Genomic DNA, 21751 nt, shown 5'->3' with positions numbered 1-21751 from the left:
TTCATAACTTACCTTTCAGACTAAGCATAAAATTGAGAATTAAATGCTCAGTTTTACCTCCAGATCACTAGACTATGCACTTCAGAGATTATTCAGACACCATGTAAAATAAATATTTATTCTTTTTTTCAGGGGCTTCATATATGGAATTATATTTTAAAATCACAACACATTATCTTGTGCTATTGCTGGAGAGTATAACAACTGCAGTCCAGAGGCACACTCCTTGTGACATATGGCATTAATGACACTCATTCCACCCAATACTTCTCATCCCTACCTATTAAGACAGAATACAGGATGGATTTAATTGGATGTGGTTACACTGCACAGAGACTTTCAAACTACTCATATTCTTTTCCTTTTTAACAGTCTGAGTAAAATAAAAGTCATGTACACCTTCAGCTTTTCATCTACATGAACTGTTAAATTATTCTGCCAGCAATATTCAAATAATGAGAATTTCAGCCAAAAATACACCCTAAAACTTTTGCCACATACCAGAATAGATTTTTCGGTCTTACAACATTTCAGTACATAAAGTATGTATTAAAGTTATATTGCAAAGTAATTCAAAATGAATTTTTAATGCTTGGATGAGAAAAGCATTATTAATTTTAAAACTTTGAATAAGCCACACAGCACAGAAGAAAAAATAAAGCCACTTAATTCTGTTTCAACTGAGCATTCAAGCAGAGTACATAATTTACAGCATTCTCAGCAGACATGGAGCACAACAGCAAAGCAGGAGTTAACGGTTCAATATGACTAGCCACGATGAGTCTTTCACAAGTATACAATAAATTGTGATTTGCTTGTGTTGGTTTATTTCCTGACAGCATATAGTATATTTGCTGAACTGCAAATGCTCTTTACAGTCCAATTTACATTTTAAATTTATAATTTTATTCAGAGCTAGTGGCAGTTTAAACCTAGTCTAACATTTCATTAGATGCTTTCTACAGTAACTTACAGGAGTTACCTACCAAAATAAGGACAACTGGATATAAGAGAGGAAGATTTGATTTTTCCAACATATCGACTAGCTGCTGGGCTTCTTGAATGGCATACTTTTTATCCTGTATGAAAATATATGTTTAGAGTTACTGAAAACATCAAACAGTGATTACATAAAAAATTGAATTCAAAGATCTGGTTTTTACCCAAAAAAAAGTACATAACTTTTTTGGTTTGGGGAGTTTTATTTGGTTGGTTGTTTGGTTCTAATATATTTGTAACACTTTTGTCTGCTAAAGTTATATCTGTTTGAAAAAAAAAATTAATATTACTTTTAAGGAATATAACGAGCATAAGGGTCTTGTCTGTCTCAGATACAGTTCATCTAAAACCCTCCTGTTCCCATACAGGAACCCAAATACAGACTGCCTGGCATGCATGTGTCCGAAATGGGAAACACATAATTTAGACCATGGGAGCAATACACAGGTAGGTGACTATACATATGACATACTCATCTTGAGACAAGTCACTTCAGTACAATATCAGCAAAAGGAAAGTTTAAACTACTTTCTGTTGCATCCCTCTTGTTCAAGAATTCATGGCTGGTTTAACAATAAACTGATGGAAGTACAGTACCAGGAGAGAAAGAACAGATCAGTATCTAGTTTGGTGCACATCGGAAACACCAAACACTGGAATGGATACACCAAGACGACTGAAAAAGCAAACAACGTATTACTGAAATATATAATTATTATTTAACGTTACCAATAAGTTTAAGTTCAAAACTAAAAGCATGCATCCTTACTACTTACATTTATGCAAACAAAATTGTAGCACTGTCCTGAAAAGATGTTTTGTAGATGGCTATCACTTTTGCTTAGAGATATCGATACAGCTTCAATCTGATTAGAAAAAAAAATAATATTATCCATCACAAATTTGACTTCAGCCTTAACTATCTTCAAAAGCTTCCACCATTATGGCAGAGTTTGTTCATTCAAGTGATTCAAAACTGGCAATTATTATTTCCACTGTAAGAATAAAAAACTACTCAAATTTTTAGGTGACTCAACAGTGAAGCATGGAGTCCAACATCCTGCAGTTTTCTGCAAGTTTTTGCTGAAGCATATGCTAGGGGGAGCCATTCCAGAAACATCACTAGAAGAATCTGACACTAACGCTGCTGCCTGGCTTAGGATGGATGTTCAATTGTTCCCAGAGATGAAAACACTGTTCATAGTATTAAGATGATCCAATGAATTTAGACCTCTAATTCCGAGAAAATTTCTATAATATTCAAATACAGTTATATATTTTGTCTTCATGCAACTAAGAATACTATAAATGAATAAGTACGTATGAAAGACCAGGTGCACAGGCATATCACAAGACTCATTTAGAATTGCTCCTGAAAATAATTTCCTCTGTGAATACTTTAAAATACTGTCTTAATCACAGATATACTTATTTTGCAACCTTTAACTATAACACCAGCTATGAAATTATCTTACCTTAATTAAAATTAAAAGTAGATTCTACTACATTATCAGCTTCAGTATTGTCTTAAGTGAAATGGCAAACCAGGTAATAGAAGGGGAATTTGTTTCCTAAGAAAAGATAACACTTTAAAGCCAATTAAAAAAAAAATGCTGAAAATAAGGCAAAAAACCCATTCATTTTGCTTCTATTAAACTACCAAACTTCACTGTTTCACTGTTCAAATGAGTTTTATTTCTGTCCAGAACCCATATTACATATAGCTGCAAACAACAGAAACAATACACTGCTGTGTTCCCTCGAATTGTCACTCAATCCACAATCCAACAGAAGTACCAAATACAACATTTAATAAGGCTTTGCACTGTTATCTAAAGCTGTATCTAAATATTTATTTTTGTAACACCTGGGGACCTAACTTGTTTGCAAAAGAAGGTGGTTTGAAACCCAAAAGTTGATATTTATGCACTAAAGATTTTAGAAACATTTTGGGCTGAAAATCTGATACACAGCCCCAAAGTGTTGACATTTAATATTTTAAAGAGACACAAAACACACACACACGCACAAAAAAAATCAGAGAAATCAAGAATTCCTTAAAATACTTTAAAAATGTGATTTTAAACTCCAGTGCTCTCCTGGCTTGAGCTTCCGCAGAAGTAAAATCAGAAATCCCCAGTAGCTTTACAATCTTATACATACTTAGATGAACAGGAGCATACTGCATGCCAGTCTTTTCAGAAGGTAAAATGGAACATGACTCAAGGGAGAAGGCCTACTTTTTTTTTTTTACTTGAGTTATTACAATACACGATGCTTAAGTATTCCCGAACATTTAAAATTAATATAGTGTATCAGTATTTTGATTTAACTTGAACAATGTCAAGTGTAAGGTCCTGCACTTCGGCCGGGGCAATCCCAAGCACAGATAAAGGCTGTGTAATGAGTGGACTGATGAAAACAGTCCTGGGGAGAAGGACTTGGGTGTGTTGGTGGATAAGATCAAAATGAACCAACAGTGTGCATTTGCAGCCCAAAAAGCCAACCATATTTTGGGCTGCATCAAAAGAAGTGTGGTCAGTAGGTCAAGGGAGGTGATTCTGTCCCTCTACCCTCGTGAGAACCCATGTGGAGTCCTGTGTCCAGCTCTGGAGCCCACAACACAATAAGGATACAGAACTGTTAAAACGAGTCCAGAGGAGGGCTACCAAGATGATCAGAGGGCTGGAACATCTCTCCTATGAGGACAGGCAGAGAGAGTTGGGCTTGTTCAGCCTGGAAAAGAGAAGGCTCTGGGGAGACCTCATAGTGGCCTTCCAGTACCTGACAGGTGCCTACAAGAAGGCTGGGGAGGGACTTTTTACAAGGGACTGTAATGATAAGACAAGGGATAATGGGTGGAAGCTGAGGAAGGAGAGGTTTAGATTAAATATAAGGAAGAAGTTTTTTACTGTGAGGGTGATGAGGCACTGGAACAGGTTGCCCATGGAGGTTGTGGATGCTCCATCCCTGGAAGCGTTAAGAGCCAGGTTGGATGGAGCCTTGAGCAACCTGGTCTAGTGGAAGGTGTCCCTGACATAGCAGAGGGGTTGGAACTAGACGATCTTTGAGGTCCCCTCCAACCCAAACCATTCTATGCTTCCATGATTCTATGAATTTGATACAGCAGTACACTGAGCCTTTGTTTTGCAGGCATATTATCCAGCAAAGATTGAATCTGTCTTCTCTCTCGGAAAATTAAGCACAATTGCCTAACTAGAAGTTTTAATACATCATCAATTAACTAAAATTAATTCTTATTCTATTTGATATGTTAGTATCTTATGGAAAAGTATTTTTTAAATTAAACAATATTAATCAAAGTTATCACCTACTTTAGAGAGCAAAAATTACCTTAAATACCACCTCAATTAAAAGTGTTTCACACATAATGCTCCAGTGTTTAAATACAAAAAACTATATGGATTTGCTTAATCACTTCTGGTCATTGTAGCAATTGATATTCAGTTACTGTAATGAATCAGAGATAGTTAAATTTTTACAAACAGGAAGACAGGAATAATAAATATGTTTTCTTTAACATTTTTTTCTACTTATTGGATGCCCTGTGCTGAAGTCTCCACTTTACCTAACATCTGCTTTCATAAAATCAAAAAATAATACCAGGACAACAGGAATCTTTAAAAGTTAGTTAAATTATATCAGAATTTAAAATCACAGTTAACACTAATCTGGCAGCCAGACAATACAATGATTAAGAAATCAGTGAATTTCTACTAATGAAACACTAGTTCGTTTCCTAATTGAAAACAACCAAATATTTTGATATATTGCTTGTGGATAACTATCCAGTCACAAAAATAACACACACCTTCATGCAGCTAATTACATTTCATGTGACAGGAGCACCTTGTCACTGAATAAGCAGGAGTACATAATTTCCAGACACAGAAGAAAACATCTTTAGCCCCCATTTAGGTTTGCTTGCTTCAAAAGAAAGGGCTGAATAACAAATGTAACAAAATTTCTTTTGAATTCTTCTTTAAAGATTCTTTAAGGTTGCATCTAGAAGTTAACAATTATCTTAAAAGCAAATATGCCTGATACTAAGAACTAGTGTCAAGACTGCCTAAAACATTAAAATATTGGCCACAGTTAGCTTAAATTTCAGATAATATGTACTCTACTGGACGTTTCCCAATTAGTGTCTTATTTAGATCAGTTATCCTCCAATTAGCCTTTTCAAAAGGTCCAGCTTTCAGTGTAGTACATTCAACTTGCTTAAAATAATTACCATGTTGTACAGTCACCTCTCTCACTGAACAAGGTTACTGTGCTTCCCTTGAGAAATCATAACCTAGTGTATATGTTCTTTCTAAGGTGCTTCAAATTTTTAAGTTCTGTATATTGGTAAGATTAAAAATTAATTCTTAGGGATTTTTCTGTTTAAAAAACAAGACACAGTACATAGATATTAGTTTTTATAGATTTTCAATCTAAGGGCTCATAAAATGAATGACTAAGGATGTTTCAAGGACCAGTAGAAGACAGGGATCTTGACAGGAGTTCTTTGGCAGGTGTCATTTTGCAGTAATGTTTTGAAAGCACTGAAGAGAAATTTAACAATCATTATACATCATATAAACATGGATCAAAAGAGAGAACAACAGTGTTATAAATCATCAACTAAATAAACTGATTTAAAAGAGCCATCAAAAAAATTCAGTCCCATATCAGCAGGAATCCCTCATTTTATGCTCTCATTATCTTACTTGTGGTCATTTTATGTGTGTTTTATTCAAATGCACCATAGCTTCAGGTGCCTGACCAACCCAACAATTAACTAGTTTTGTAATGGAAATTTGGAAACATGTAAATTTTAGCTAGTTTTGGTGCCAGTCTTATTTGAGGTTGCTAAGTCTGGAGTCACAGTGTTGGTTGGTGAAACATCACACATTCTTTGACTTTTCTTACTGGCTTGGAAGTGTTTCTCATGGTGTGAATAAAGTGGTTATAAGCAAACATAATATATAGATATGTCAACACTAAAGTACTTTTTTTCTAATATGGGTAAGTGATGTCTTCCTAGTAATTGTAGAATAATCTAAATGGAGAGGAAAAAAGGAAAAATAGTAATGGATCTGGTATCAGTGAAATGGAAACAGACTTCTCCATTATACAGTTACTCAGACAAGAAAAGATCTTATTCAGCTCTGCTAATGTTTTGCACTTTTATATGTAGACATTTAAGAGATATAAAGCATGATTTTTCCATACTAAATAAATTTTTTTCCAAACAAAAACTATACGTACAATGTCAAATTACATTTTTAGATATAAAATAGCAATACCATTTGGTACAGAAGAACATCCTACTATTATATAAGCACACAATGCAGAAGATCAACAGACATGAATAAAATCATTACAGAAGTAGTATTATGCAAATTGGGAAACCTATATTTTTGAACAGCTATTCCCCATCTGTTTCTTTGGGTAACAGAAAGATGCAATATCATCACATATGATATAATTAAGAATCACCCCAAGATCGGCCAAGATTTAAGCAATTACCAAATGTTAATCACCTTTGGGAAAATGAAAATATGTGATAATTCTATTAGTAGGAATAATGAAAAAGGAAAAGATAGTTAAATGCCAGTAGAAAATTCCATCAATATCCTACAGCAACAGCTTCAATGAGCATTCACTAAGACTGAAATGTACCTCTATCTCTCTGCAAAAAGGCTGACTAATTGGACTTTGCATTTGCAGCTCCATAGGAATACAACTTACTGTTTAATTGGTTCAGACTTTAATTCAGACTTCAAAGTAACAAAAGTATTTCCTCTTTAACATATTTGTAATGATTTGGGCTTACTAAATTCATAAAATCTAAAGAAAATGGCCTCTCTGTTGTCTGGATCCAATTTCTCCTCTAATCTAATATATACATTTTAAGAGGATCTGTAAGATCCCCCTCCACAGCATAATTGGGCAGAAGATGCTTGTTTCTTGGTAACTTCCACACCTGGTATTAATCCCTTTTAATAAGCACTACAGTGACACAGGATGTCTCAGTTTCTGTATTCATATTATTTAGACCATTTCTTATGAGTTGTGACATCCAGAAACATTACATTAATCATATAGTTTACAGCCACAGTACTTACTTGGCTTTTCAGAGTTTCATGAAGGAGAAAACCTATTTGTGCAACAGCCTCCTTGACATCAGTAATGACACAAACTTGTTGTGATAGGTTGTCTGTGATGAAGAAAAAAAAACCTTAGTATTTCACGCAAAGATAAATCACAATCAGAATTACTAATCTACTAAACATTATCTTCAATCCACATACCGCTGTCTCTTGACAGAACCTTTTCAACAGTTGTAAATTTAACTTTACTTATTTCAAGGCACGGTTAACATAACTACATCATTTATATAACATACATTTCAAATATAAATTTCATATTATATTTTATATGATTTTGTATGATGTGAAAAAATCACATAAGGTCTGTTCCCAAAGGCCATTCAAATAAGGGACTTCCATGAAAAGGTATTTTTCAGGTCCACACCACTGACATCAGATGGCAACCAAGAACATAACTTTCTGAAAACTGCATACTACCTACCACTTCAACAGATCACTAAATGCAGTGTCAGCAATATTGAGACAAGCAAAAAAAGGCAGAAGATTGCATAAATCCTCAACAATGTGTACTACATAATAGACACCCCCTAAATAAATTTATTGAAGATATTGTTCATGGAGACAGCAGATATAACTGTTCACCTCAATATCAAAAAAGTTGCAGAATCAGTGACCAAGATCTTGGCATGGAGAGCTTCCTAGATCTTTTAACTGGTGGTGGTGGTATGTAATATTTTGTCAAATTATTGCCTGATCTTCTCCACAAAGCAAATATTTAAGAAAATCAGTGTTTTCTCTTGTTAGTGACTACAATTTCAAGATTCAGTGGGCGTTTCCCTTTCTTTAAACAAACAATTCAAAATATTTCAAGACTGGAACTCTCACTTATAATTTAGAGTTTTGTCCTTTAGATATGAATTAATATGCAAAATAAAACATAAGATTTCCAATGTCTTTGGGGTAGCCATTCCATAAGCAGCTAGAAATTTCATCAATGCAAAGTCTAATTATGTTTAAAGCCTTGAAACTTTAGGAACAGAAATACATCGAACACCACCACAAAATAAATTAGTAGTGAAAGACATAAAAGAAACTATCAAAATATGGCCTAACTGCTCTTCAAACAAGTCTGTATATAAAGATATATATTTGCTGCATGTGGAAAGTTATTTTTATAATTATATACCACACAATAAGTTCAATCAGATGCATTACTTAAGTAAACATCTCACTTTCTTTTGTAAACTCAAAGACTTCTTTACAAAAATAGACATACAGACCTGAAAATTAATTTTAAAGCTTCTGCAGAGTTAAAATTATCAGAAAGTTGCTTATGATTTTTAAACAAATTTTTGTTAGCAGGAAAAGTGAACTTACCACTGGGGATCCCAAAGGATAATTACAATGATTTTATGAATCACAGGCATTTATTATGTCCAATATTTATAATGTGACAACAAAAATAGTGGTAGCAACTGGCTTTGTATTAAGTTAGCAAGAATGGGGAGGGGGGGGGAATAAAGAGAGAGAACAATAAACATATGCTTATTAACCATCACAACCAGATGAAAGCGAGAATTAAAAAAATGCATGGCCAGTTCTCACAGGGCTGGAAATCACAGGATACCACAACTGTGGGAGAAATTATCTTCCCATAGATTCACTGGGCAAAAAAATATACTGAACATGCATCAAAGTTGGCTTCTACTAATACTAGATAACTTTACAGTCTAAAAAATGGGTCAGTGGGAAACCATATTGAATTAATTTCTTATCAGCAGAAAGAAACCCATGGGTAGATTGAAATCAGAGCAAGAGCCACTTGAATTTAGTACTGTACACAGAATGCAGATACAAGATAGATGTACATAATAAAGCAGACTGGCATATCAAATTTCAAGAACTCAGATTCTATTGAACTAAGTAATTTAATGAAGAAGGTCAGATTGGAACTATTACAATAAACCACATGTGGGACAAGGCTGTAGAAAAGGCACCATAACTTACGTTCAGACAGTTCTTTTTTAAAAGAAGTCAGTTATCAACAGCAAGTGTCAAAAGTAACCTCACAAGAGGCTGCTCAAACACTGCAACTATAAAAGCCCATCTTGCTCCTCTCCCCAGACCCCTGAAAACTCTAACTTCCTGTAATGTAAAGGAGAAAGGAGAGACAACTGCGAAAAAAAGCAACTGAGATTTGCAGGTTGAATTTAATAAAGAAGAAAGTAAAGCTGAATGAAGTGTGAAAAAAATGTATTTTTAATCTGGAAGAGGAATGTAATGTTATAAGGGGAAAGTCTAATAATAAATGAAAAAATTAAAGTAATGATAATACACACATTGAAAAGATGCTGCATGCTTTTAAATGATTGAGAAAAATGAATAGGAAGTCAGGAAATCATCGTTTACAAAATCATCATAGCAAAGCAACAGTTCTTGTCTAGTTCAGGTTTAAAACTCAATTTCCATTTAAATCCCGACTGTTTCAAGTGGCCAAAAAGATCTATACATTAGTTTAGATGGTGTGCACCTTTGCTGTACTGTGGGAAGGAAGGCTGAGTGGAGCCTTCCTCCCCAAGACTGCCTGTGTCCCACCTCTGGTAAACTGATGAAGCTCTCTGTCACTCGGTGTAATCACACTGGAACCCAGTGTGTGCAGCTGGAGCACTGGCTTGTAACTCCACAGATTTCATGAGTTCTGCTCACCACATGCAGCATTTTATTCCTGATTTTCAGAATTCTGGTCATTCTGGAAAGCCATGTCATGGCCGTATCACAAAGACTTTCAAGACTCAGCTAACAAAATTTTGTTTTTCAACGGACTGCTGGGTAATTCAGGCTGGAAGGGACCTCAGGAGGTCTGTAGTCCAAACTCCTGCTCAAAGCAGGATCACCCATGAGGTCAGGCCTGGTCGCTCAGCCCTTTACCCCCTGGCACTTGAAAGCCTTTGAGGATGAACACTGCACAGTCTCTCCAGGCAACCTGTTCACTGCTTGATTGTCCTCATGGTGAAAGAGTTTTTATTGAGTTGGAACTTCCCTTGGTTCAGTTTTTGCCTTGCTGCCTCTTGTCCTCCCACCGCACACCACTGTTCTACTTTACTTCTGTACTTCCAAGTCATAGCTTCTTTTTCATCTGCCCAACATTTTTTTTCCTCTTGCTATTGCATTGCCTATCAAAACCTCTCTCTTCCTTTGCCCTCCTCTAGTTACTTTAAACTTATTATTTCACTGGAAACCTCCTCTTCCTAATGCACGTCTCCCATTTCTTCTCGGCTTCTTTCCAGCTGTACCTGACTATGGAGTAACCCTCCCCATACCGCACCACATTTAACATCCACTCACAGCATATTTTTTGCATAAAATTAAAAATAGTTAAAACTTTATGTGCCAAATTCTGTTAGGTTTAAACATTAAATTCCTCCATCAGGAAAGGAGTAGGAATTTTCTTCATTAAAGATAAATTTGATACAGGATTTCAGAATTTGTTCCATTAAACCTCCCTCCCTCTCCCGCAGAAAACTTAATTTTCAATTTTTCTGTGCTCTTCTTCGATATCCTGAAAGCTTTAGATCACATTATTATTCAGTAACACCTGTTACAGTCTTTATCCTAGGATCTCACCCAAAATTATAAATTAAAATGTCTGCATGTTTACGGAACTACCTTAGATAATGTACTAAGTGTACTCTAATGAATGACTTAGAAGTTTACCCTGAAAAGCATGCCACAAACAAGCAGCAATTAAAATAATACTTTGTTTGAATAAAGATGATAAATATCATATCCTACGGAATTAATAACATAAGAATAAAAATGCATATGAAATGCAACTAGGTTTTAGCCTACAGACATAGATTTTTTTCTCTTAATTGCATATCTGTGTGTATACATACACTTGTTTCTGTAAACATATGTTCATACCATGCCATTCTTGGTTTGTCATTACAATTTCTACTATTTTGGAAGCACATCTTATTCATCAAAATACTTTTGAAGTTTGCAGTGAATTCAAAAGAGTAAACTAATTTATCCATTTTATTTAAACTAATTTATTCCATTTTCACTTCTACACAGCAATGGTTTGACTGATCTGGAAATTCTGCATAGTTCTCTCTGCCTTTTCTAGTATCTCATAACAGAGATGTTTCTACCACTGTAAACACAAGAAAAATGAAATAACTACTGCCAAGCATTTAGTTCATTCATGCTCAACAGAATGATTTGAAATTGTTATTGGTATAACATAGGTAACCAAAAATATCTAAAGTTTTTGTTTACCCATTCCATATTTCTCCATAGCCACAAAAAACAAAATGCAAACTTGACACTGCCCATACCAATATTAGTATACAAGGAAGAGAGGATGATTTTGTGGTGGAAGATACACAAGAGGGTTGTTCTCACCTGAGAATAACCATTCTGAGGAGTACCTCTCCATCTGCCAGTCTTTTCCTTTGCCCCACAGCAGAGAACAGCCACTGGATGACTGTGCCCATGAAAATGCAGACTACCTAGAGTAAGATATCTGTTCTTTGATAAGCAAGGCTTATGTCAATTTTTAATTTTTTTAATTGTCACACAGGTTCTTCATATAACACAAAACACAGTATATAAGAGTCATGAACAGTTTGAAGGCACTATGATGTTTCTTGGCACTTGCAAAACATATTTGTATCTATATCAGCTGATACTTATTGAGCCAAATCTGCAAGTGAACACTTTGTAAAAAAGTTGTTGCAGAAGAGGGGCCCTTAAGAAAAGAAAAACAAGGAGGAGAGAGAGTCAAACATCTACTGAGAAACACCATTTGAAGTTTACATGTTGGAACAAGAGTTCAAAGATAACTACCCCGAGGGCAGTAGTCCTAATGGAATTTTTTTAGGATGTTTTGTATTAGCCTGATCTTAACTACATTTCTAGTTGAGTCACCCTTATTGTAAGATAATGTCTTCTTACTTCAAGATTATTAAAAATAGGCATGTGCCACCTTGTCTACATACTGTACAAGTTCATACCTGCTTAACTAAAGAAAAGCATTCAATTTACTGTTTATAAAACAAATTATGTTAGAACTCAGACTTCCATAATACAGTTGTAAAAGAGACTTGAGGAAGTAAACAAATTATTAAGACATGTTTTAAGAAAACAGTCCCAAAAAGATAACTAACTCATTAGTCTATTTATATTATTGAAGTGTTTCTCTGTATTGCCTTGAACATAAATTATATATATATGAATATAGATATCTAAACTACAAAAAAAAAAATGTATGTATGCATGTTTTTCTTACTTTCACCTGAGACAAGTTTAGCAAGCTGAAATTTGTCAGTTATTATGTCTCATTAGGCCAGCAGTTAAAAATCTAGCCATGCTTCTATGAAACATTTGGGACTTGTTACTTAGGTAGAATTACATTTGTAATATAGCTGACTAAAGAACAGTCTCATAATTACAATCACATGATTAACTATTTATTTCAGTTAATGGCCAAACACATATTACCATCGCCATTTTTCTTTTATTTAATTTGATTAATTATAGAACTATGATTTAATATATTGACAATAGACAGAAATGCAAGAGTACCTCAAAAATAAACAGGATAGCAAAATAACATGTCAAACTGAACTACAAGGAACCTGTTCCGTAACAAAATTGTCTAGAGACACAAGTGTAACCTTAACATTCTAGCATTAAAAAACCAAGTATTTAACAATCTGTTGAATTTCATAATTAAAAGCAAAAAAATACTATTTGAAATCAGAAAGGGAAGAGTTGGATGAATACTTATCAAAACAAGTATTTTTAATATAGCTTAAATTGATTTCCTACATAAAACTAACAGGTTAACAGAAAAGATAACTGTCATATTCAAGCTGAAGGAAACCAAGTTTTGGTCACTAATAAATCTAACTAGATGACATGAAATTTGGAACTGTAGTCACAAAATTAAATATGTACACTCAAAAGTTCTTCATCACTGCTGAATTCATCCAGTGATAAAATGTGCATCCAGCAAAGTAAATTGAATCACTTGATAATAAAGAAATCAGTTGTGAAGACTGGAACAGCAGTGGAGAGCTGGTCTGAGGCCAGTGCCCTTAGTACCCTACCTTTCCAGCCCATACATTTAGCTTCTGGGATATCTCCAGAGGACCTTGCCAGCATGCAAGGTGTCATTCTGAGAGCTGGTACCTTGCAACCCAGCCTTACAGTGTCACACAGGACTTCCACTTCAGACACTCTACGTGGCCTAGACATGGAGTCTGAATCCACGCAAGTGTGTGATACAGGATTCTAATATCCAGTGCACAGTTGCATTTCAGTCCTGTGTCCTCTTCAACAACAGAGGAACAACACAAAGAAGAACCATCATGTACCCGAAGTGAAATAAAGCATCAGGAAGAGGCACCCTGTTCTCCATATAGGTAGGAAAGATTGCTGCCAGCTAGGCTCAGCAAGGTTACAGACACTAGTACCAGTGTCATGCCAAAGTAAAAGAAAAGGGTTTTAACAAGGCAAAAGGTAGTGAATTCCACATGGGAAGGCAGGTATTCCTGCCATGAATATGCCTTTTTGGAGTTCCTGGCACCTCATCATCATTGCAAAGAAGGAAAAGGGAAGGAAAGGAAAAAGAGGAGGTAGATAACCAGAAAACCTGTTCCTGAGCATGACTCTAAGGGGGAACAGTATCTGAAAATCCACAACCCTGGGGATCTTGTGTGAGCCATAAATAACACTGGGAACTTCTGCTAGCCAAGTCTGTGCCTCTAAACTGATCAGAACCAGCAGAAGATCCTTCCTCTCTCCAGAGACTGTTACTGAAACCATCAGAAGAAACATTGCATGTCACTGTCTCACTGTGGTTGTTTCACTGTCAGTCTCCACGACAAACTTCCATGACACTAGCAGGTCTGTAACACCAAAGCTCACAAATAGTAGTGAGTAGCTACCACAGAGCAGACAGCTATCAACATTGCGGGAGAAAGCACAAAGACAAGTAGAAGCACTTAATATAGGATCACTTAAGGGGTTCTGAAGTCTTGAGAAAAGCAGATGCTGTGATAGAGTCAAGTACTCAGCTAGTAGGAAAGGCCTAACTGAGCATGCCTTGGCTTGTAAGATGGTCACCATTCTGGGAAGTGACCTATACTTGAAGGCTTCCCATAGTTACAGCACAACATAGCAGAACATAGCTATTAAGATTTCTTCTGTAAAACTAACAACTGTAAGACTGAATGATGCAACAACATGGGGGTACAACAGGATGATGCTCAGTAGGACAAAAATATATTCTCCCCCTTAAATATGCTTTCCTTTAAGTGTGGCATGAACCGTGAATGAAATGCTTGCCTAATATTAATTTACATATCTCAACTGTCTGCTACAAAAATGTCATATCAACCTGAAGACCTGATATTGGAAGCCTTTTGAAGGGCACAGAATATATAGAGCACAACTCTCCAGCTGAAGACTCTGAGTGCTAATAGTGTTTATCCAAAGCCCCATTACAGATAATTAATGATGTAAAATAAATCTGCTACAGAGTGTCCTAATTAGCTATGGAGGACTCATTACACTGCTTGCATAAGGAGTAAAAGGGCATGTTCAGCTTCCCCTCCCTGAACTCATGCAATGCAGCAAAAAGCAAATCTAAACTTTAATGAACTTAAAGTACTGTTTTTCATACAGACCAGGCACAATAAAGACTACTGTCGTTACTGAAACAGATATATTGCATGCTGCCACAGTAACAGAACATTAGCTAAGCAAAGATCAAGTAAGGGATTAGCCTGATTTACCACCATGAAGGTCTTCATTTTTATTTCAAGCTACACAAACTTTTTATCATAACCAACAGCTGGGAAAGATTGTATTGGCTTTAGTGAAAACAAAAAATGTGGTAACATGATGAAATACACATGTAAAATATGTATCTGTGAAGAGAATGACTGGTCATTTTCAGCATTTTTGCTCCAGTTGTAAATAGAAATAGTTACACTTACTGAATGCTCCTTTCATTTGAATAATCTGCATCCTCATTTTCTACTCAAGCAATTTTAGAGAAAGTTGTTTGGAACACATCTTATTTTTAAAATAAACTATAACTAATCTTCTTTAATGACTTATGAGATGATTGAAGCCCTTATATACTCAGGAACATGGAAATTCATTTGCATGAAGGTTGCAGTATTGTTTCAGGTTTGTAATTTTTTTGTATGAAATAATACTGTGAATGTGTTACATAAAATTAGCACAAAATAGTATAAAAACATTTTTTAAGCAAAAAATTTTAAAATATTACCAATCTAATTGTTTTTCTTTTAAATAATCTATAAAGAAGAAAGGATAGCACTGATTAAAAAAAATACAAGGAGTCATCCTTATCAGGATGAAAGAAGGCAGCAGAGAGAAAGCACAGAAACCATTTTTTCACAGTGTATTAATTTCTAGTTTCCCCACAAGAAATGTAATGACTCGGTTCCCACCTTCACAAGAGCTGCTATGTAATAATGCGGATGTGTTGGGATGGAGGCATAAGCAGCTGCATGACAGGAGCAGGGTGCTGTCTTATCCTCTAGCTACATAAAGCAACGTATTTTAAACAAGGTGTCCCCCTGGCTTTCTCTTTGCCCACTGTAGAAAAACATAGCTAGTAAAGGATCAAAAAAACTAAAAGATAATGAACAAAGAACATTTCAAAAATATAATCAGCGCTGGTTTTGATTTTTCTTTTTTTCTTTTCCTTTACGCATCCTGTCAACTCCTGAAGGTCCTCTCAACTAAGTAACTATTAAATATTTGAGTAATGCAGTTCAATAAATTGGCTTTTGTATTACGAAAGTAGTACAGTCTACAGTTAAGTTCAAGGAAAAGGGAAATGAACATGCATCTACTTGATGCAGTAGTGACTGATAAATTACCATTAACTATTGAGAACATATATGGTAAATAAATATGAAAAATACAGAGGAAAAAGGTAAATAAGATCAAAGCCAACATATTAGAAATACGAGTTTGCTGAGATTTTTTTCCACGTTGAATATTGAACCTTTTGTCAAGATACAGTCAACACAGTACATTCATTGAGCTCATGGCATTTATATCATTTTATGATGGCATTACTGGTTTCAGCAAGCCTGACTGACAGAAATACAACAATTCTTATTACAGCAAATATTTACAAATATTGTAACAAAACAGCACATCCAAGTGACTGAATCAGCTTTCTCCATTTCCTTATTAACGTTACTATCAAAGGGAATGCTTCTTTAACAGTCTCTGCTGTATGGGTAATACTTAAAACTGGAGATAATATTTAAAATTAAAAGAGTCTGTAATGTAAAAGCATGAATACACTATATTAGAATTAGGAATGCAGTGAAAACCATTTAATGGGATCTATATTTAGACTGGAAAAAAGAACCTATTTTTTTATATATAATTATTTTTGCACTTCTCAAAGATTGGAAGCTTCCCTCTTTTCCATTGATCTTTCAAGGTAAAGTATTAATTTCAACTCCTATTCACCAAGGAGATAAAATCATTGCTTAATTTTATATCATACCATACCATGAAATTCCTCTTTTGCATACTGATTCACTCTATGAACTATTGTTTTGTCTTATGAGTAATTTTGCTCATATGATAACTACAGTAACAACATTTGAGCTTTTAAAATTTATATTCAAATGGAATACTTTTATCCAAGGAAAGATCACAAAATTAAATCATAACGATTACGTACTTTTCAAGAGCACAAGAATTTCCGAAAACTAAAAAAAAAAATAAAAATACTTTGATAATCATTGGGACAGCTGAAGAACTTCCTATCTAGATTTTATTTGTGAAAAACTCTTAATGGCAGAATTAGCTCTGTTTGCATAAAGTTTTTAAATTTCCAACAACTATCAAAAAATAAGTGGCCAAGATTAAGAAACTGCATATTTACAAGATATTTTTCCAGTTTAAGTCAGATCACAACCCTATTTTCAAAGCTTCCCATAAGCTTGAGTAAGTTAAAAATACTGTTCCGAAAATATTAATCCAAGTAATTTCTGAGATGAAATATCCTTTTCAGTAACTTAATAAAAGCTGGTGAAAAATGACATTTATAAGCCAAAAGATGCTCATATTGGCAATCTCAGCTGAATGAATGATTCCTAGGAAATCAAGGACAGACAATCTCCCTTCCAACCTCCCAGCTTTTAAAAGCTTTTAAATTAAAAAAAAAAATGCCTGAGAATCCTAAGAATTTACAGATGTGTAAATGGAATTTTCTGTATTTCAGTTTGCATCCATTGCTTGTTCTCTTTTTGCTGAACACCACTGAGGAAAAGTCTGCTCCAATTTCTTCACTCCATCTGGCACTTATTGCTAAGATCTCTCTGAGCCTTCTCTTCCCCAGGCATAACAGTCCAAGCTCTCACAGCATCTCCTCATATCACAGATGCTCCATTACCTTAATCACTATCATGACCCATGTCTCTCCTGCACAGGAGAGCCCAGAACTGGATCCTACACTCCAGATGTGACCTCACCAGTGCTGAGCAGAGGGAAAGGATCACCTCCCAAGACCTGCTGGCAATACTCTGCCCACCATAGCCCAGGCAGCTGTTGGCCTTCTTTACCATAAGGGCACATTGCCAGCTCCAGTTCAATTTGTTGTCCACCAGGACCTGCCCAGGGCCTCTTCTGCAGAGTTGCTTTCCAGCTGATCAGCCCCCAGCCTGTAATGGTGCTTCCCAAGTGCAAGAGTTTGCATTTTGCCTTGCTGAATTTCACAAGGCTCCTGCTCACCCATTACTTCAGCCCATCAAGGTCCTTCTGAATGGCAGCACAACCACCTAATCTATCAACTACTCCTTCCAATTTTACATCACCTGCAGATTTGCTGAGGGTCTGCTCTTCCCTATCATTCAGATCATTAGTGAAGACTTTAACTAGCACTAACCCCCTAGGGTAGATCACTAGTGACTGGGCTCCAGCTGGACTTTACTGTTTGAGCCTGGCAGTTCGGTCAATTTTCAATTCACCTCACTGGCCAGTTTTCTAGTCTGTACTTCACCAGTTTGTCAATGAGAATGTCATGGGAGATAGTGTTAAAAGCCTTGCTGAAATCAAGACAAACCATATCCACTGCTCTCCTCACATCCACCAAGCTAGTCATTTCATTATAGAAGACTGTAAGGTTGGTCAGGCATAATTTCACCTCTGTAAATTCATGCCAACTACTCCCAGCCAATTTCTTGTTGGAATAAGTTCTTTAATGTTTGGAAATCATAAACTTGAAAGCTAAAGGAGTGTGGAACCTCTAACTCAAAACAAGTTTTCCAAAAATTTCAGGCCTCAGCTCTGGAGATGAGAGCCCATTTCCTGTCAAAACCAGAACTTCCAATGTTTCTCAGCCCTACCTGCTTGATACGTGCTTGAAATATTAAATCAGTTCTAGCAATGCATATAATATGCAATATTTTCCTACTGTAATAACCAGAAATTTCAAACGTTGCATTCCTGGAGGTCTAGAGAAACAGCATGCAAAACACCACAGTGATATCTGAGCTCTGTTTAAGTTTCTAGCTTGTCTACAGTGACAGAGCTGATCTTGGCATAGTGTAACTTACTCAAACCAGAAGCTAAATTAATACTGGATTTTGTAACAACACATGAGCCACTGAAGTGAACAACTAAGCCAACCACTCACCATGCCCAAACAGGACATGGAGTTTGCTCTGTTCTTCTTAAATGGGAACCACACTCTTTTCTCTGGAAATATATTTTTAATCCAAAGGGAAGTCCCTTTCTCTTCATCAGTTTCTGGGCTTTTATCCCTCAGTTCTCAACAAGGAGTCAAGCAAGAGTCCCGTGAATCAGTGCCTATAAGTTTACAATAACCATCAGTATGCTCATCATACCACACTTAGGAGTTCTTCCTTTCTACCTTCTTTTTAGATTGAGTCGATCTAGATAACAACTAAATCTAGTCTTTACATTAAACTCCTACGTAAGCACTGTTACCAGTACAGGAAAAGGTTAAAAACCAGTTCAGCAAAGTATTTATAAAATAATGGAATACCTCAATATCATATAATCGCTATATCAATTTAGGTGACAATTGCTGTATGTAAAAGTGACAAGCCCTAAAGAATTAATCTTTAATTTTCAGTCAACTGCTTAGATTAGAAAGATGGAAGACATTCAGAATTGAACTGCAAATGAAAGAAAAAAAAATGTTTATAAAGCCATTCAAAATTAATCTAATATACACAGCTTTGTATAAGGTTCTCTATTCTAAGAGAAGTAAATAAAGGTAAATAATGCATAACGTAAGTATTCCAGTGAACAAGCTAAAACAACTTGTCTAAGCACATTTTTTTCATCATAAAACTTTTCTTAACGACATTTAAAAGTATAGAACACAAGATTCTTAATTAGACTCAGGAATATGCAAACTGAAAGCCACAAGGACGAACACATACCCTTAATAATAGATTCAGCTGCATACAGATCCCGCTTGTAGGTCACCTAAAGGACAGACAAGCCTCATTAGATTTAACACAGCAGGAAGGAATGTAAAACCAATAAAACAATGCCCTGAAGGCAATGCTTTACATTTGAAATACCATAAACAAATGATATTGTCAATTTCTTAATTCTGGTAAAATATTGCTGGCAAGTCATGAGAACAGAAGTTGCAGAAATTACCGAAGACTCAAGATAAACCTTTTTTTAAATACTTAGATCTGCTCATTTGAAACCTAAAACTATTTTTAACCCTTTGAAGAATCATGAAAACATGATATTGCATCTATTTTCACACATCCATTCTACTCTATAATTTTACTGTGAATAGATTCGGTTTTTATAGGACTTGTGATCATAAAAATGACAGCCAGGGAGAAGCGTCCTTATTTCTTTTACTAATATAGTTGTAATTTTTCAGTAGTGCAAGACTATTACTGCTAATGAGAGTCCAACTAATCAGTGGGAGTCAGTGAGAATACAGTAGGTTTCATACAAGCTTTCAGAGGATTAAAAAAACATCAAGATGTTCTTGAAGACATTAATCAGATAAGTTAGATGGACAGTAAAATGCTAAATATTTACTTCATACTTGCAACAAACACCTTTCATACCCACCTTCGTACCCCCATGGTGGTTGACAGTCCAAGTATTAGGCTTTGCAAATAAAAACCAGAAAACTAAAGACAGCATCTACTCAGGACATTAACAGTCTGCTAGCAATGTCTTCACAATGACATGCAGTGACAAACAATATAATAACTCCTAAATATTTGTCTTTGTTTTTACTGTAACTTCCTTTTATGTTAAATAAAATATTACTGGATTTTCTGCATTTGTTGCTCTGGAGTCTGAGTAACTTTCTTCTTTCGTTTTGAAATGGACTGAATAGGATTCCAAAAGCTTTAGTGCTGATAAGTATATCTTACAGCAGAAACATACCATTGTAGGTATTAGCATTTAGTCTCCAAGTAATGATTACTGATTTTAACATAAGGATTCTTGTAACCATTTTCCTTTCCATCTCATAAATTAAGCTGTGCATTGTAGACAGAAACAGATGAATAATATTACTTTTCTCATTACTCAGAATTTCTCCAAGGAATTATATTCTTTTAAAATTAAAAGTTAACTTACTTCACTACATCTTGCCTGCAGGAGAAGCAGCCAGAGGATGAATCTAGCCTGAGAAATCTTAGGTGCCTTGAGTTTACATACTGTTGGGAAGAATTAATATCTTGAATTTAAATGAAAGGAAAAAGAATTATTGAGTCACCAATTTTGTTGCAAGGTTTCTTTCTGGAACTTTCAGTAAACCTGTAACAGATTACAATCCAAAAACCTTTCAAGAAACAAGACTGTCTAAACTCTGCCAAAAGTGGTCTCGTACTTAGTCTAAGGCTCACAATCTCTTTGGTATGAAAAAGTATTTTTAAATAGTCTGATTTTTAAAAGAAGTTATTTCATAAAGTAGGTCCAGTCTTCAAGAAAACAGCACAGAAGAATAAAAAATTAAGAATGAACCTATAAAATCACTTCTGAATTTCTGAGCCAGACATCAGCAAATACTTTTTAGGGTGGTTTCCTAGAGAAATAAATCATCTGAGACCATATCACACTATCCATATATATTTCTTTCATAATCTTTGACCCTATAAGCAAATTTCATATACAAGTTCTATAAAAATAGCAAAGTTGACAGAAAAAAACAACCCTGCCAGCTACCACATATGACCACCACTTATGAGTCAGAAAGGGACGGTTTCTCTACACCTCCTTCAATACTGAATAAGATGCTAAAACAAACCAAAGTTTCTCTTAAGGTACAGATATTCATAATGTCTCTGGATTTCTTGTGTTGGTTAGGAGCTGTTTTGCAATTTAGATGAGACTTATTCAAAATGCAGGCAACCATGACAGACACATCCTTTGGTTTAATTCTAACTATTGTTTTAACATTAGTTTTAAACAACTTTTAAGGCTAGTCAACACAACAGTTTGTTCTCAGCAGCTATACTGCTTTATCTTTAGTTTCACTAAAGTGGATTTGCATTCTAGGCTCACCCAAGCTGGAAGCAATTCAGACCTAGCCGAATCAATCTGAAAGA

At 35.2% G+C, this 21751-nt stretch overlaps 1 protein-coding gene across 3 annotated transcripts in view; it reads right to left on the bottom strand.

Annotated features, from left to right (window-relative positions):
• Window positions 1–21751, bottom strand: part of ISPD (isoprenoid synthase domain containing) — a 129104-nt gene that overhangs the window by 62784 nt on the left and 44569 nt on the right. For 2 of the 3 annotated variants that reach the window (XR_003397750.1, XM_026842321.1), the window contains exons 4-7: window positions 19601–19646; window positions 7134–7225; window positions 1776–1865; window positions 987–1079 (exon numbers count right to left, since the gene is read on the bottom strand). Coding sequence is in view for 2 of the 3 variants with exons in the window: in XM_026842321.1 (XP_026698122.1) it covers window positions 987–1079; window positions 1776–1865; window positions 7134–7225; window positions 19601–19646 (321 nt within the window). In the remaining variant the exon portion in view is untranslated. Of the gene's footprint in view, window positions 1–986; window positions 1080–1775; window positions 1866–6127; window positions 6130–7129; window positions 7226–19600; window positions 19647–21751 lie in introns of all 3 variants that reach the window. The other variant, XM_026842322.1, reaches the window with a different exon arrangement.

Source organism: Athene cunicularia (genome assembly GCF_003259725.1).
Source record: "Athene cunicularia isolate RWA chromosome 2 unlocalized genomic scaffold, athCun1 chr2_part1, whole genome shotgun sequence".
Taxonomy (NCBI): Eukaryota; Metazoa; Chordata; class Aves; order Strigiformes; family Strigidae; genus Athene; species Athene cunicularia.
The sequence above is the reverse complement of the archived record's forward strand: the minus strand, read 5'-3'. Positions and strand labels throughout refer to the sequence as shown.